Below are 17,565 nucleotides of genomic sequence, written 5' to 3' on the forward strand. Positions count from 1 at the left end.
TATAATATCTTGGGAACCTGAAAGAAAAGGTTATGGCTTATTGATGATGTGTTTGGAGCATCAGGTTGAGAGGCGGTCATTGTGCAAGCTTGTTTTATGTCAACTCCACGCAAGCTAGAGCAATTGAGGAAGATGGAACCTCAAAAAAGAAAATGCCCTCCCAGATTAGTCTGTAGGCAAGCCTGGAGACCTTGGCTGTCTCACAGGACCGCTTATAGTCACGATGCACTCTGCACACTGCAAACAGCTCCACTTCAGTACCGGTTTTTTTTAGTTCCTTTTCTAATTACTGTGATAAAACACCCTAATAAATGCAACTTAAGGGAGAAAGGGCTTATTTTGGCTCAGTTTGTGGGTACAACTCATTACAGTGGGAACCGCAGCAGCAAGGAGCTTGGTTTCTTTTCTCATTACTGTGAACACACACCTGACAAGAAGCAACTTTTTTTTTTCTTTCTTTTTTTCGGAGCTGGGGACCGAACCCAGGGCCTCGCGCTCGCTAGGCAAGCGCTCTACCGCTGAGCTAAATCCCCAACCCGACAAGAAGCAATTTAAGGGAGGAAAAGTTTATCTTGGTCTACGGTTATAGTTCAATGGGACGCTGTCCCTCCAACAGGGAGCACTACGAAGAGCAGAAGGCCAGCTGGTCACATCTCACCCAAGATGGCAAGCAGAGAAGAAACAGAAAGTAGGCTCTACTATAAAATCTCAAGGCTTGCCCTCCAGTGCCTTACTCCCTCCAGAGAGACTCCACCTTCTTTTTTTTTTTTTTTTTTTTTGAGACTCCACCTTCTAAAGGGTCTGAAACCTTCCCTGTGCTACCACCATCAGGCAACCAAATGAACACATGTGACCACAGGGGGACATTTCACATAAACTACAACACAGCTGACACACACTCCCAAAGCTAAACAGCCACCTCCCTCTGTCTCTGCCCTCCCTGGGACAACAGACTACATCTCCTTAAACCGTGGGCCCAAATGAAGCCGTCCTCCCTCATGGTGCTTCCTGCCAGACAGATGCTCACAGTAACAAGTAAGGCAATGATAATAACTCGTCACTAAAATGCTGCTGTCCCGGAAAGGTTCAGCTCTGCGCCTGTAAAACACTACTCTCCATTCCTCTTTTACTCCGCTCTAGCGGGTAACCATTAACATCTCTCCATCTGCCCACCCATTTGAGCTGCTCTGGGGACCTCGTATAAAGGGCATCGAGTGGTGGTGGCCTTTCAGGACAGGCTTATTTCACTTAGCAGCATGTCCTCAGATTCATCTATGTTTTAACATATCAAAATTTCCTTCCTATTAGGGACTGAATGCTACTCAGCCTTAAAAAGGCATGTTTTGCCATCTGCTAAAGTTCGGATCTAGAATATTTTCCAAAGAGCCACATGCTCAAGGCTTAGTCCCCAGCTCGTCACAGCTGGGAGGTAGCAGAACCTGTAACACCCAGGGCTAACAGACGATCTTAAATCATTCAGTCACATACTTGAAGGAGACCTTGGAAGTCTGGGTCCTTCTTTCCTCCATCTCTCTCTTCCAAGCTACTGCTTGAGGTACTTGAAATGAAACTTCCAAAAGTTTGAGTCGAGGTAAACATTTTCTTATGAAATCATCACAGGTATTTGTTACAGAAGCAGAAAACTCACTAGCACACCATCATCAGTTAATGGATCGAGTCACTGCCATCTGTTGGCTCTGTGGACAATGCTTTTAAAACTAAAAATGCATAATCCCTCAATCTGCCTGCTCCCACGTCATTTAGGTATGGCTGCAGTATTTCAGGCCTTTGCATAATCCAAGAAGTCGAACTTCTGGGTCAGATGGTAATTCTATATTTAACACTTTGAGGAACAAACATGCTACTTTCCGAAGCAGCTGTATCGTTTTACATCCCCTCTAGCACTACAGGAGGGTTTTAAGTTCCCTAACTCTGTGCCAGTGCTTGCTTTGTGTTTCCTCACTGACAGTTATCCCTGTGAATGTAAGGTAGAATCTTGTCTTGGGCTTATTTCTGAAAAGGAAATTTGAAATGTTTAGCCAATTCTTCCTGGTCGACAGCATCAAGCATAGAGTTCAGTAACTAATTAGGAAACACCCTCAACCAGTTCTGAATAACCAACTTTTCTGAGCCTGGTCTCCAGGCAGCCCTGGTCCCTCCCTATTACCATCCATGAACAGCCTCTCACCAACAACCAGTCTCGGCCCCTCCTTTAAGTGGCTATCACTACAAAAGCTGTGGATACTAAAAAGAATTTGTTCTTATCAGACTTAGAAAGAAAGCTGGAGTTGGCTCATGCCTACCTGCTTGAGGTGAGTGCTTTCTTAAAGACTTTCCTAAGTCCCACCAGAGATTCTTCCTCACAAACTTGGGTGATAATACTTCTTTTCTTAATCATTTATGTATTTGGCCTTTTGATATAGGTCATGCTACACAGCCCAGTCTACCCATGAACTGTGTAGCCCTAGCTGGCTTCAAATAATCTCTCTGGCCCAGCCTCCTATGTGCTAGGATTACAAGCATGTGCCACCACACACAGACAGTATAGTTTATTTTCAACATTCTTTAAGACCACCTCAATTCAGAGAAGATTCTCCAGGCAGGGCACTGCCAGCAAGAACCCCTCTACCAATGAGGTGACATAGACACTTGCCCAAGTCTCCAAGACCAATGAAGTCTGTACTATATGTAAATTTTCCCTTTCTGCCTTAAACTGCCCACCCCTTGCCTCACATCTCCTTGAATATTTTGGGGGTTTACTATGGCATGCCCAGTCCCAATGTTCTTTAACAGCCAGAAATAAATAACCTTATTTTGGGGGAATATCTGGTTACTATTTAGATACTTTTATGCTTTAGCTCTTAAATGTCCACCAAAGGATAATATATGGAAGTTTGGTTACGAGTTCATGGTGCAACTGGAAGAAAATACAACCTTTAGGAGAAGGGGCTTAGTGAAAGGAAGTTGAATTATTTGGTACACGCCTTTAGAGAGGCGGTGGCACTCACTCTTCTTCCTCTGTTTCCTGGCTGCCTGAGTCAACAATCACCTAAGGCTTCAGTCACTACATGTCCCAACACCCATAGTATGCTATTTGCCACAGGCCAAAAGCAACAAACAGAAACTTCTGAAACTGTGAGTTAAAATAAACCTTGTTTCTCTCTGCTATTTCCACAGCAGCAACAAACTAACAAAAGCTGGTAACACACATACCTTCCCAGCTGCAGGTTACCTGTTCTTCTGCAGGCAACCCCACTTCCCATAAAGGGAAGGACTCAAACAAGGCTTTTGAAGAATACATCTGAGGAGACAGGGATATAGCTCAGCTGGTAGAGGGCTGTCGACCATGCATAAAACCTCAATTTGAGCCCCCAACACTGCTTAAACAGGGCATTGTAGCACAGAATTGTAATCCTAGCACGTGGGAAGTGGAGGCAGGAGGAGCAGAAGTGCAAGGTAGACAGCCTGGCACACATGGTAATCTGTCTCAAAAAGACGAACAGAAAGCCCGTACTGAACATGTTTGAACTTCTTCTTGACCTTAGTCCCTTAAACAATAAAGTGTAACAACTGTTTACATGACATTTAAAGTTTTACAAGTTACTAACAGATCATTGGAAGTATAAATATAAGTTAAAAAAATACAAACATGATGTCATAAGTTATGTGCAAATACCATAACATATAAAGAATAAAGCAAGGGAGTTGAGCATATTAAGTTGTGGTCTCTTCTGGGGTGCTGAACAAATGTCCTGTGAAACAGAGTGCGACCCAGGTCCTATTTACCTCATTCAGAGGTACAATAAAGAAGCCAGGTAGTTGAATCCTGAGCCTGTGTTCTCAGAGGACACTCCCCAGCCCTCCAGGGTTCTAGTGGGCCCATTTATTGAGAAGGTCCTTTAAAGGGAAACTCAAAGCCAGCAGGTCCCCAAACGGCTCCGTCAAAGATCTACAACTAGAATTTAGCTTCCCTGAAGCTTGGACTTTCTAGAAATGCTACCACCTGTCGATTATAAAGATAGTCTTCTAAGGAAGCATAGTTAGTTACAGTAGAAGAAATGGTAAGGTTTAGTTCCTTTAATCTAAGAACTTAACCTTCCAGTTCTTACAAATCACCTTTTTCTCTCCTCTTCCATTTCTGTTATGTGATGGTTATCAATTCTGTTGGTCGTTAAGTAGATCTGACAAAAGATTATGGGAAGCTGGTTTTACTTTATTGTATGGGAGCTTAGAAGCTCAGGCTGGGATTATAGGCACACTCCATCTATCTGGCCTGAGAATAGATTTTAAAACCACTGTGGCTTCAGTTATCTATAATAGTATACAGCATAAGAGTTTCAAAATTATCTGTTCAACAAAAGCAAGAGGTGCCTTCCACCACCACCTTCTAGGTGCAAGATGAAGAAATAAAAAAAAATAATAATGAAGATTACATTTTTCCCTTTACTAATTTAAAGGCATAGTATGGAGCCATGCATGGTAGCACATACCTGTAATCCTAGCTACTCAGGATGTTGAAGCAGGAAGATGGAGAATTTGAGACCGAGCTACACAGTGAGAGACTATTTCCTAAAGTACATACATACATACAATATAATAAAAAGTATGTAGGTATAAATAAAAAGTATCCACAATTGGTTTTTGGTTTATGGTACTTAAGACTGAACCCAGGACCTCAAAGACGATTCTAAGTTAGTCTTTGTTTTCTAATTGAACAGTCCCCCGGAACACAAAAACTGAGCTAAAATACACACTTTCTCTTTCTAGTCAATTGGTTTATCCTACTAATGTATTTTTTCCTAACTAAATTCTGTACTCAATTCCTATTGTTTCCCTCTAATGTCTTATATTTGATGGTATGTGTCCTCTGATTCCTTCTGGCTATGAGAATTCCTCAGATTTCATGGCCTTGGTTCTAAGACCAGTCAAGTATTTTGTATGATGTCCCTCAGCTGTCTGTGTGTTTTGTGTCATGTTTCTCTCAGGGTTATTCTGGAATCGTGGGATTTGCAAGAATACTTCACAAGTACCCATCTCACTCAATGATATAAAAGGCACATGTATTTTTTATTTTTTAGTCAAAACGAACACTTTTGCCCAATATTGGTGCCTGTACAAATTGACAAATGGTCCCTAACTATAGTTGCCAGATGTGTACCAGATGTGCTTGTACATTACAGACATTATCTGCAGGCTTGGGAGATCCTATCCGGTTTGACTTGGGTTTTATATTAGGATTGCAACGCTTTCATTTTGAAATTAATTTATTTAAATAAACATTACCGGTTTTGTACTTTCACTCGATATTGTCAGTTCTATCTTTTCCAAAGGTTCCTGGTTTACCCAGCCGGCTTAGTCCAACTTTCAAATGTGTTCTGGAATTGAAACTATTAAGTGTATTTACTTCTTATACACTGGCAGCCAGGTCGTTACCCCTAGAGCTCTTGAGGTTGTGGCTGCAACCACAAGCCTTTCTTGGTTTCTCTGAAAGCTGTGTTTACTTTCCCCTTCAAAGTATTCTGCCTCTTACATGCAGTGCCTGTCACAGGCCTCTCAACACAATGACATGGCACAGACAAAGAAGGTCTCTGTGTCTCATCCCACTTCTGTATCACTAAGGAGTGCTATCTGCTGACCGGCTGACCCAGGGCATCCTCTGCGGGCCTGTCTGCACGCCTGTTTTATGTTTTCTTCCCGCTTCAGACACTTAAGACGGTTGAGATGACAAACACAGGTAACTCATCTAAGGACCCTAGGGCAGAAGCCGCTGGGAAGTACAGACCTTGCACGGAAGGTGAGAGTGGGCACCTCAGTGGAGACTAAATTCTTCGGACCCACCACACACCCTTATTTCTCCACAAACACCAAGTGCTCTCCCAAGAGCACCCCAGGCCCAGTCCAAGTGAAAGGCAGGCCTGGCTCCACCCACCTCTGGATCCTAAGAATAGGAAGCTCTGCCTGACAGAAGGTGAGTGAGGGCCTCTGGGCAACAGGGCTCCAAGCTAAGCACCTGTCTCGATGCTCTGCTGCGGGGTAGGGGTTGGAGGACCGGACAGGTATAGGAACGGGACAAGAAGTCCGGTGAAGGGCTCCTGAAAGAGTGAATAAGGCCTCCCCGGTCTCTGAGAAAAGGCTGGGAGAGACCGCGTAGGATGCGGAGCTGATGCCTGCGGGGCAGCGCGGGGAGCCCGCCCGTGCTCTGCGCACAGGCTCCCGCAGCAGCGTGGCGCGGACCCCCGCCCGGCCTACCTCGCCTTTTAGCGCGCACAATGCCCTTCTTCTGCAGCACGAACGTGGACCCGTTCACTAGGCTCGACACCACAGCCACGCCCAGGCCGAGCGACACGGCGGCGGGGCTCGGGCCGCGCGCCCCCTCCCCGGCCGCCGCAGCCGCCGCCGCAGTCCCCATGCCGCCCGCGCCGCCCTCCGCTGCGCGTGCGCGCACCGCGCCCCACCGGCTAGGAGAAGAGCGGCGCGGGGCGGGGCGGAGAGGGAGCCGGAGTTCGAGGTCAGACTGCGAAGTAAGACGGTGGGGTGAGAGTCGGGTTAGAGGGTGGATGGGAAGCATGCGGTGGGGACAGAGGAGGGGCCGAAAGGTCTGTGTGGAAGCTGAGAGATAATTCGATAGAGCGTGCTGGTGCAGCGCCTGGGGCAGAAAGCTCTGCAGTACTAAGAGCCCTAGGGTGTCTGGTGGAGATGGTCAAGCTGTCCCCAGAAGAGCTATAAGGTCCTCTAGGAACTCTGATCTGTTCTACCTAAGAGATGCTTTCCTCTCCCGGCTCTGCTCCCTGGGAGGTCCGCTGCCTTCACTCTGGATCTTTGACCTTGTGATCCTACTGTAGCGTTTCATTTTAATTCTTAATAAAGTTTATCAAGATTATAGGAGAAAGTTATTTTGACTCACTTCGCCAACTCTCACCTAAGTATTGTGGGCAATTCCCACGTTTTCAAAAGCAATGCACATTTTTTTTCTTTTATTGAGTGTTAAGTAGCAATCTCTTTCCATGTTATCACACAATTATTGTTTTAATAGCTGTGTAATGTCTATGAAAATATAATGTATCAAACCATCCATCAGTTTGTTGTTAGGCTGCTTCGAGTGTTTGTCTTTTTCTATTCTATAATCATGCTATAATGAAGATGTAATTTAAAAAATTTTTTGTTTAGGAAGTATACCTGTCTTTTTGAAACTCTATAAAGCAGCATTATTTCTGAAGCAATATAGAATTGGACTATTTATGCATCGAAACTACTGAATGATTAGCGGGGTAGTGGTGGTGCATGCTTTCAATCCCAGCACTCAGGAGGCAAAGGCAGACAGATCTCTGTGAGTTCTAGGCCAGGCTGCTCTTCAGAGCGAGTCCCAAGACAGCTAAAGATACACAGAGAAACCCCATCTTCAAAAACCACCACCACCACCACCACCACCACCACCACCACCCTACTAAATGCGTCTACCGTTATTTTCTTCAGGGTCTACCGTTATTTTCTTCCGATTTTTACCGTTAATTTCTACCGATAGTTTACTCGTAAAAATGACTATTTTTGTAAGCGAGGCAAATGAAACCACTGAACTAGGGTAGTCAGAGATTTTTGGGACAAATTGCAAGGTTGACTCAGAGACTGGAGAATGGCATTCTGCTCAGTGAGCCTTGTCGGTTTTATGGGGAGGAGACCTGCTGGCCAGACCGCCTGGGAGTTAGTGTAGGGATCTGTTGCAGACTGAGATGATCAGAAACCAAATGATCTTTCCCTGAGGTATTTCCCAGTTAGGAAAGAGAAAGGAAATTTCTGACGAGAAATTAAGGAATGCTGAGTCTAGGTTCCTGTGTACTCAATAGTAACCTTTCTGTTTACAGAGTAACAATCTGGCCTGGTTTAAGCTGTTGACTTAGGATATTGCCAGCAGCAATGACATAGGCTTGCTTTGTGACCTAACAATTTTAACCATTTTTAGATGTGCACTGCAGTGGCACTAGGTATGGCCACAGTGCACAGCTGCTGTCGCCGCTATTCTCTTTGAAAACTTTTCCATCAATTTCATTTCTCCCTCACCCCAAGCCAAGATGGACTCTAATTAGCTAATTGTGCCTGTGAATTTGCCTATTCTGGCTATTTCACATAAGCGGGATCATATAATGAATGTCCCTTGGGACTAGCTTATTTCTTGGGAGAATACACTCAAGGTTAACACACACTGTACTACGTTTAAGAATATCATTCCTTTTTATGCCTGAGTAGCATTCAATCATATTCATGTGCAGCATTTTGTTAATTTATCTGCTAAAAGACCTGGGTTGTTTCCATCTCTTATTAAATTTTTTTTAACCTGTATGTTTGCCTGCATGTATGCATGTGTACCAGTTGTGTTCCTGATACCTGTAGAAGCCAAAAGAGGGCCTTGGTTCCCCAGGAACTGGAGTTAAAGATGGCTGTGAACTGCCACTTGAGTGCTGAAAACTAAACCCAGGTCCTCTGCAGGAGCAGCAAGTACTCTTTACAGCCGAGCCGTCTCTCAGCTCCTGCTTGTAGCTTTTAACCACTGTGATTTAAGATTCAATGAAGACTGGTGTGAATGTTTATATGAAGTGTCTGCTTTTTTTTTAAATAATGTTTATTTTTCCTAGTAATTATATGTATGTGCATGTGTACATGTGTGGATCATATGTCCTTGAATGCAGACACCTGCAGAGGCTGTTTGGATCTCCTGGACCTGGAGTTACAGGCTATTGTGAGCTACCATAGATGCTGGGAACTAAACTCAGGTCTTCTGCAAGACCAATGCATACTCTTAACTGATAAGGGATCTCTTCAGCCTGTTGTTATTTGTAATATCTTGAGACTTATATTTGGCCACTCAAGTGCATATGATCCACACAGACAGACGTGTAGATGTGTAGTCAAAAGTGAAAATAATATTTTTTAAAAAAGCAGATAGCTATAAAAAACGTTCACACCAGCATTCATTGTAGCTTCATTCGCAGTGGTCAAAAGGTACCACTATTTAAGCTTATTGTTTTTTAGATTATTTAAGACAAGGGTAGTAGTATAATTCCAAGACTCAGGAGACAAAGAGAAGAAGATTTAAAGTTTTAGGACATTGAGGCTGTCTCAAAAAGGATCTGGGGATGTAGCTTAATATCAAAGTACTTAGGTTTTATTCCTAGCACAGAAAAGAAAACAGTTTTGAGATAAGCAATAACTCCCTTGGGTAATTTGAGCAAAGGAAGGTACCAGAACAGCAGGAAGTAAAAGGTGGTGATCTGAATGAGAATGGCCCCTATAGGCTCACATGCTGGTCCCAGTTGGTAGAAATGTTTAGGATTTGGAGGTGTGGCCTTGTTGGAGGAGGTGTGTCACTGGTAGTGGGCTCTGAGGTCTCAAAAGGCTCTGGCCATTCCCAGTTAGCTCTTGCCATTCTCTCTGCCTCCTACTTGTGGGTCAAGATGTTTGTGCTGAAATCATGGACTCTAACCCTCTGAAGCTGTAAGCCCAACTAAACACTTAGGTTGTCTTGGTCATCATTGAGTTTTGTCACAGCAGTAGAAGGATAACTAAGACATTTTTTTTTTAAAAAATGTTCTTGAAACTTTGAAGTTCTTTATTGCTCTAGCACCTTGCCCTACTTATTGTCTTAAAATGTGTTCGTGACAACCAATCAACATCCTGTGCAATTCCTGTTAATCGATGTAATTGTAATAACCCATTTCCAATAATCTCCTTGGGGTTTTCTTACTGCATAGTGCTTGTTTTTCATCTATAAACCAGACCTTTGAGGTCATTTTGGAAACTTTTGCTGTATAATGCATGAAACGTAGGTACTTTTTCTCTCTCAATGGTGGTTACTGATGCAGTGCCTTGGTTGTAAAAACAAAAAACCAAGAGATTACAGATGACCTTGACCATCTGTTATTCCATCAACACAGAAAGGAATATCTGTAGGAGCAGCCTCCTCTCATTGTCTCACCTTGAGCAAACAGTTTCAGGAGAGAAATGTGGGCTGTGGTTTCAACAATTTGCTCATTCACAAAGCCTGTCAGCCTGCCCCTAAAACAGGTTGTAATTAGCTTTTTTCCCTTGGCAGATTCCTCCATTGCCCACAGGAGAGAAGCCGCCCCTTGCTATGTGAACTAATGAATACAATTCTGTCTGGTGAAGTCAGCTTTTTGGTCTCTTTCTGCCATTTCTTTATGCTGCCTTGGAAATCTAACAGGTTTTGTTGTTGTTTCTTTTTTATTTTTATTTTTAATTTTGTTTATGAAAGGTAGTTAGACCCACAAGAACTCACATTCTTTAATCATTCTCTAACATTTCTGCATGATTAACCAATTACCTCACTGTGGTGGTTTGAATCAGGAGAGACACTATTAGGAGGTGTACCCTTCTTGGAGTAGGTGTGGCCTTGATAAAGGAAGTGTGTCACCATGGGGGCAGGCTTTAAGGTCTCCTATGCTCAACCTACAGTCAGTATATCTGACAGTTTCCTGCTGCTGCCTGTGGATCAAGATGTAGAACTCATAGCTCTTTCAGTAGCACCATGTCTGTCTGCAGGCTGCCATGTTTCCCGCCATGACAATAAAGGACTAAACCTCTAACATCATAAGCCATTAAATGTTTTCTTTTATAATGGTTGCCATGGTCATAGTGTCTCTTCACAGTAATAAAACCCTAACTAAGACTACCAGATTGTGAAGTCTTGCTCCAACAAGTAGAATGAGACAAAGTCACCATCTTTATCAGGGATAAAATGCAGAAACCTCTTGACCAAGAGGTTCAGGTTCTGGTGCATGCTTTTTTGCAAAAAGAATTTTCTTGTCAAGCTACTTTAGTTTGGTTTGTGTGTTCCTTTAGTGCAACATTGAAGTTATTTGTTTTTACTGGGCATGTAGAATTATTTTTCCACTGGATGGCCGTCATCGTTTTGGCTTAAACAAACTGTTCTCACATTCAATATGCTTCAACTTGCCTTGTAGGGTGATGTTTTTTAAATAATATGTCTAAAATTAAAGTTAGTAAAATCATACTGTTTGGAGTTCTGTATCTCTTAACTCTGTTTCAATGTTAGATGACGTCATTCGACTCCTTGGGATGAGAAAAGAAATAGTCACTTCGTAGTGTACTGCCTGTGGTGGTTTGAATAGGTACTGCCCCCATAGACTCGTGTATTTGAATGTTTGGCCCATAGAGAGTGGCCTTGTTGGAGCAGGTGTGCCTTGATAAAGGAAGTGTGTCACCATGGGGGCAGGCTTTGAGGTCTCCTATGCTCAAGCTATACCGAGTGTGATACATAGTCTCCTTGTGCTACCTTCCGATCAAGATGTAGAACTTTCAGCTTCTCCTGCACCATGTCTGCCTCTACATTGCCATGTTGATAATGATGATAATGAACTCAACATCTAAAACTGTAAGCCAGCCCCAATTAAATGTCATTTTTTTATGAGTTGCCATGGTCATGGCCTCTCTTCACAGCAATGAAAACCCTAAGACACTGCCTGTCCTTGGTTTCTATTGCTGTGATAAAATAATCATACCAAGAACAACTTGGGGAAAGAAAGGGCTTATTTCAGTTTATAGTTTCTAGTTCAACATTGTGGTGGTTTAAATATGCTTGGCTTGTAGGAAGTGGCATTGTTAGGAGGTGTGGCCTTATGGAAGAGGTATAATCTTGTTAGAAGAAGTGTGCCACTGCGGAGGTGGGAATTTGAGGATATATATGTGTGTGTGTATATATATATATGTATATATATATATATGTATGTATGTATATATGATCCAGAGCCTCCTCTTGACTGCCTCCAGAAGACAGTCTCCTCCTTGTTGACTTCAGATCTCCTCTGGCACCATATCTGCCTACTTCCTGCCATGTTTTCTACCGTGATGATAATGAAGAGAACCTCTGAAACTGTAAGTTAGTTCCAAATTAAATGTTTGCCTTTATAAGAGTTGCCTTGGTCTTCACCAATACAAAACCCCCAGCTAAGACAGTCAGAGAATTCAAAGCAGGAACTCAACAAGAACCTGGAGGCAGGGGCTATAGAGGAAGGCTGCGTACTGACTTCCTATCTATGGCTTGCTTCGCCTGCTTTCTTATAGCTCCTAGGACCACAGACCATGGTTTGTGTCACTCACAATGAACTAGACCCTCCCACAGCAACCACCCATCAAGAAAATGTACCAAAGTACTGCCCTTTGGTCAGTCTGGGTTGGGGTGGATTTTATCAATTGAGGTTCCCTCTTCTAAAATGGGTTCCTTGTTAACTTGACACAGAAACACATCACTCTTCAACTAGAAACTTCCTTTCCTCATCTGTACCCAAGATGGCATGTTACTATTAATACAATAGTATAATATATTCCAACACCTAAAAGTTTGAGATATTTAAAAATCCAAACACTTCATAGGCTCTGCCACTTTAAAACATCTGAAGTATCAAAATTCACACCTTTCTAAAATATCCTGGGTCTCTAAAATATCCATAGTCTCTCTGAAACTACGGCATCTCTGCAAAACTCCCAGGTCTCTCAGCTGTAGGCCCCTGTATAATAAAAATAAGCTTCCTGCTTTCTTATTCCGGAGGGAAGAGACAGAGCCAGCCTCCCAGTCAAAGCCAAACTGAAGTCCATAGTGTAAAGCTCAGAGTCCTCCGTCAGGGACTCGTGGTTTTCGACTGTCTCCAAAGGGCTTAGCTAGCTATCCTCAGCACATAACCGCTCACCTCCAAGCTCAGGCCAGCTCCACTCAGAGCAGCTGTCGTCTGTGGCAGTCATCCGTGGTACTGGCATCTCTGAAATGTTGGGGTCTCCTGCAGCATCCGGGCTTCACTTTCACCAATGGCTTCCTTCTCCTGACTCTCTTCAACGCCTCTGATCCTGCCACACGGTGCCAAACCTCATCTTCTTTTCATGACCAATCCTGGACCTTCTACTGCGTCTGAGGCTTTGCCTTCACTAATTCCCTCTTGGCTTCTCTTCAGGGACCTCAGGCTTGGCACAGAACGTCAAGCGTCAGCTGCTCTCCAGGACCCCAGCATACCTTTAAGGTCAGTATCACCCGAGTGACTCTTATGTTACCCAGCTTGGCTGTCAGTATGAGATGAGGCTGTACTCCCCACCCCTTCTGTGTGTTGATTCCTCAGAAACACTCTCAGAAGACCTCATCTCAACGATGCTGGCCCCTTCTTAATCACTGTTAATTTCTCAGCGCCAGTGGTCTAGCACCGATTGTCTCAGAAAAGCAAAGCTCTTACTTTAATGGTTCTTATTTCAAAACCCACTGATAGACTTCTTGCTTCATTCTGAAACTTCGAAAAGTCAAGACTTCCTCATCTGCATTTATCGTCAAGTCTCCCACAGAATGGTACACTGAGCTCTGAGCACTCCATGACTTTCCCAGCTTCAAGTTTCAAGTGCCTCTGAAATCCTCCCCGAAACACAATTTTGGTCTGAGAGCAATGCCCCACTCCTAGTACCCGTTTCTCTCTAAGGTTTTTATTGCTGTGATAAAACACTACTACCTAAAGCAACTTGGGAAGGGAAGGGTTTAACTCAGCTTATAGTTCCGCATCGCAGTCCATCAATGAAGGAACTTAGGGCAGGAACTGAAGCAGGGCAGGAATCTGGAGGCAAGAATGGAAACAGAGACCATGGAGGAGTGATGCTTTCTCTCCATGTTTTGCTCAATCTGCTTTCGTATAGCACCCATGACCACTCACCCAAGGATAATGTAGAACCATATTGGCCCAGGGATAAGGAGAAAGGGTCAAGGGAGCTTCAACCCTTTATATCTCAGACATGAGGATGGCAGGAGCTGGCTACTTCCCCCCCACGCCCCCACAACCTGGCACCATAAAGCTGCCTCCCTCACCATCAACCCTAGCAGGAATTTATTACCCTGACAGTTATCAGGGTTCATTCTTTGTTTGACCTTATAAACTCCCTACCCGCCATCCCCACTGTGCACCCTACAGCCCCTGAGTATGTAGATGACGTACCATCTAACACCCCTGCTCTGGCCAATGGTACACAGCCACACAAACCTTTCCCCAGGGACTCTGACCACCTCCCCAGGGACATAAATACCCCTCATCCCCAATAAACAGACCAGATCTCCAAAGCCATTCCTGGGTGTGTTCTTTGCCTGCACACTCATGAGAACCGAGATCTCCCACTGCACCCATCTGCTCCTGGTAAAACTTCACTCCCTCCAGTGCACCTCCCTGTGAAATGATGCTGGCTATTCCAAGGGGGGAAGTGGACATGGGGCAGCGGGATAGAATTGCCCTAGTAAGCTAGGCACTCCCACAGCAATCATCAGCCAAGGCTAAAATTTGCCACAAGCAGTCCCATGGGAGGAATTTTTCTCTGTTGAGGTTCTCTCTTTTAAAATAACTCTATCTTGGGTGCCAAACTAACCAGCACCCTACCTTTTTGGAGTATTCATTTTTTCCCATTTGCTAAGGTATATAGCATTTAGAAAGACTGTATTAATAGTTGTTTTTATTTAATATATATTCATCATCTACACTGTTCTTTTACAGAGTTCTCCCATTTATCTTTCAATCTTTCATGTCATTATACTTTTTTTAAAATGAATAACGGAATGGTAGTTTGAGTAAGAATGGGCCCCATAGGCTTTCACATAGTTGAATGTTTGTTTCCAAGTGGTGGACTGTTTAGAAAGGATTAGGAATTGTACCCTTATTGAAGGTGTGTCACTGGGGATGGACTTAAGGTTTCAGAAAGCTCATGCCAGGCCCGGTCTCAAGCGCTGCCTCTTGCCTGGAATTGGGATGTAAGTAAGCTCTCAGCTACTACTGCAGTACCACACTTGTCTGCTTCCTGCCATGATGATCATAGACTAAGCCTCTGAAACTGTAAGCAAGCCACCAATTAAATGCTATCTTCTATACTTGCCTAATTCACGGTGTCTCTTCACAGCAACAGAGCAGTAACTAAAGCAGATGTTATATGTAAGTACAAGTTTTTGAGTTCTTCTCCTAGTCCAGGCAAATCTTGAACACTCAATCCTAGCTTTAGAACAATGTTTTCTGCAGTCAGTTGGTGGTGGCACATTCCTTTAATACCAGTGCTTGAGAGACAGGGGTATGTGGATCTCTATGAGTTTGAGGTCCTGGTCTACAGAGCTAGTTCCAGGACATCCAGGGCTACCCAGAGAAACCCTGTCTGGAAATAAAAACCAATAAAACAACAACAAAAACAGACAGATAAACAAAAAAAAAAAAAACCAACAACCAAAAATGAAACAACCCCTGAACCAAACTGCTTTACTTCATTTTGGCTTTTCTGTTGGTAAAAAATAAAAAAAATTAAAAAAAATCCTATGTGTACCCTGGTGGTCAAGGCTCCAACAGGCCATTGGAACTAGCGCTAATTCATCTCAGATTAGAATCTCTCCTGGTGACTCTGCTAGCCGTGAACTCTCTGTTTCCAGCCACCCGGTAAAATCAAGACTCAACAAACTATGACTCAACAATCAGATACATGTTAAATCCTCAATCCACAATACATCCACACAATAAACTTACAACTAATTGATAAGGATATAAACTGCCCACCTAGATAAGATATAATTTGCCCATCTAAACAACACAAAATCTTGTACACGTCCATCCCTTAAGAACAGTCATAACACCCTGTAATATGTGCAGAGAGGAATCTTAACACCTACCGCCATGTTCTCTCAGCTCCTCCTCCTTGCTCCGGCCTCCTTAGCCTCTCTAAAACTTTTCTCCCGCCCATCCTTCTCATCCAATGACAGGCTTCGTTCTATCCTGTACCTGTCTTCACCTGCATAATGATATCAACCTACACTTTTCAGGTTTTATTTGAATGGTCCTCTGTTACTCTGATAGCCTACCTTCGTATGTGACTTGATGTTACCTTTTTGTGGCTTTCACTTCCTTTGTTCTGTGTATTTAGTGTTTTCATTATAACATGATGGATGATTTTCTTTTGGTCTTTTTTATGTTAGGGGTCCTGAATTCCTTCTGTATGTGGATTGGCATCGCTATTCCTAGCTCTCAGAATTATTATTATAATTCTTTTGAGGTTTTCTATTCCTTTCAAATGAGATTCTTTTTCTATGCCTACCACTCATAAATTTTCAAGGTCTTGCATATATGTTGAAATTCTCATTGGTATTTTATTATTTTGTCTTTTTGGATTTCCTCCATCTTCAGTCTCAGCTAATTTCTTCTCCCTTTGACCCATTCTATTGTTGAGACTTTCTCCAGATTTTTCTCTCTTTTTTCTAAAGTTATTGATTCTTTGCGAGTTTGACCATCATGAACTCCAATCTGATTCATCTCCCTGTCCCTGCATATCCACCCTTTGCCCTTATGACTTCCCCCAAAAGAATTTTTTAAAAAATTTTAAAAATTAAAGAAAGCATAGAAAATATCTGGTTGTGGAAGTTGTACTGTGTCACAGTGTGTCCCACTTTTGTCCACACTTCTTCACTTGCAAATGTTCATTGCAGTGAGTCATGGTCTGATTTTAGGCTTCTGGGTTCAGCTACACCATCAATACTGTATCCTCACCAGAGCTCCCCTTGGTTATCCTGTTGTTACCCTGTGTCATGGAGATCATGCAGCTTTGGATCTTCAGGACCAGCCCTTTCACAGGCTCCAGCAGATCACAGATGAGGTAGATTTTGGGGTGGGCCAACTCAAAGCCTTCTCTCTGGCTGACTCACACATGTTGCAGTCCGCAAGGGGAAGGGTCAATTCTCATATCCTTGAGGCTAGCTCTCCAGCACCCATGACTCTCCCCAGTGCTACAACCTGTGAGGGGTGGGGCCAGCTCTGCACAGCCCTGGACTTTTACATGGTTCCAGGTAACAGCCTGACTAGGGACATCCTGGTCTTTACTGGTAATATGAGCTGCAGATACAGACCCCTGAGGCCAAATGGCCATGGGCCTAGACCTGGCCCTTAGTGACAGCATGAGCTGGGACTTCACCATGGCCTTAGGTGGTGGGACAGGCTACTCACAACAGGCTATACAGAACAGGCTACTCCTCTACACACATTGTAGTGTTTCCCACTGCCTAGGCAGACCTCTGGATGTCCTCCACCTGCCTGGCTGGCTTCTGTTTCTAGTAGAAATAGCTACCTGACAATTTCTTTCTTGGTTTTTACCTGTAACCCAAATGTTGTGAGACATAGAAACAGGTGGAGCTCATTGGCCATCCCTCCAGTCTTGTGAAAATGTAAAACTTCAGGTTCAGTGATAGACCCTTTCCATATTAATGTTCATTATTGAAGGAAGTCAGGACAGGAACTCAAGCAGAGCAAGAACATGTTTACTATGAGACTCACAGCCACTTTCTAGTTAGACTGTCCCTTAGAGAGGGTGGACGTTTATACTGGTAGGTAGAGCAGCACAACCCTGAGGGCCACAGCGATCATATCCATTTATTGAAATGAATTGCCAACTCCTGGGGAAGACAACTTCGCAAACACAGCAGGGCTGTCGGAGGTAAGGCAAGAACTTGTAAGTCTCTGAAAATGCAGGGAGCAACAGCGTTCACCGGGTTCATTGCAG

At 43.6% G+C, this 17,565-nt stretch overlaps 1 protein-coding gene across 2 annotated transcripts in view; it reads right to left on the reverse strand.

The window, feature by feature from the left end:
• Nipa1 (NIPA magnesium transporter 1) overlaps window positions 1-6,428 on the reverse strand; it is a 47,880-nt gene extending 41,452 nt beyond the window's left edge. The window contains exon 1 of one of the 2 annotated variants that reach the window (XM_087556917.1): window positions 6,250-6,428. In XM_087556917.1, coding sequence (XP_087413043.1) covers window positions 6,250-6,409 — 160 coding nt within the window. In that variant the 5' untranslated portion in view covers window positions 6,410-6,428. The remainder of the gene's footprint in view (window positions 1-6,249) is intronic. The other variant, NM_001107519.1, reaches the window with a different exon arrangement.
• Window positions 6,429-17,565: the final 11,137 nt, after the last annotated feature.

This window comes from Rattus norvegicus, chromosome 1, assembly GCF_021556685.1.
Source record: "Rattus norvegicus strain SHRSP/BbbUtx chromosome 1, alternate assembly SHRSP_T2T, whole genome shotgun sequence".
Classification (NCBI taxonomy): domain Eukaryota; kingdom Metazoa; phylum Chordata; class Mammalia; order Rodentia; family Muridae; genus Rattus; species Rattus norvegicus.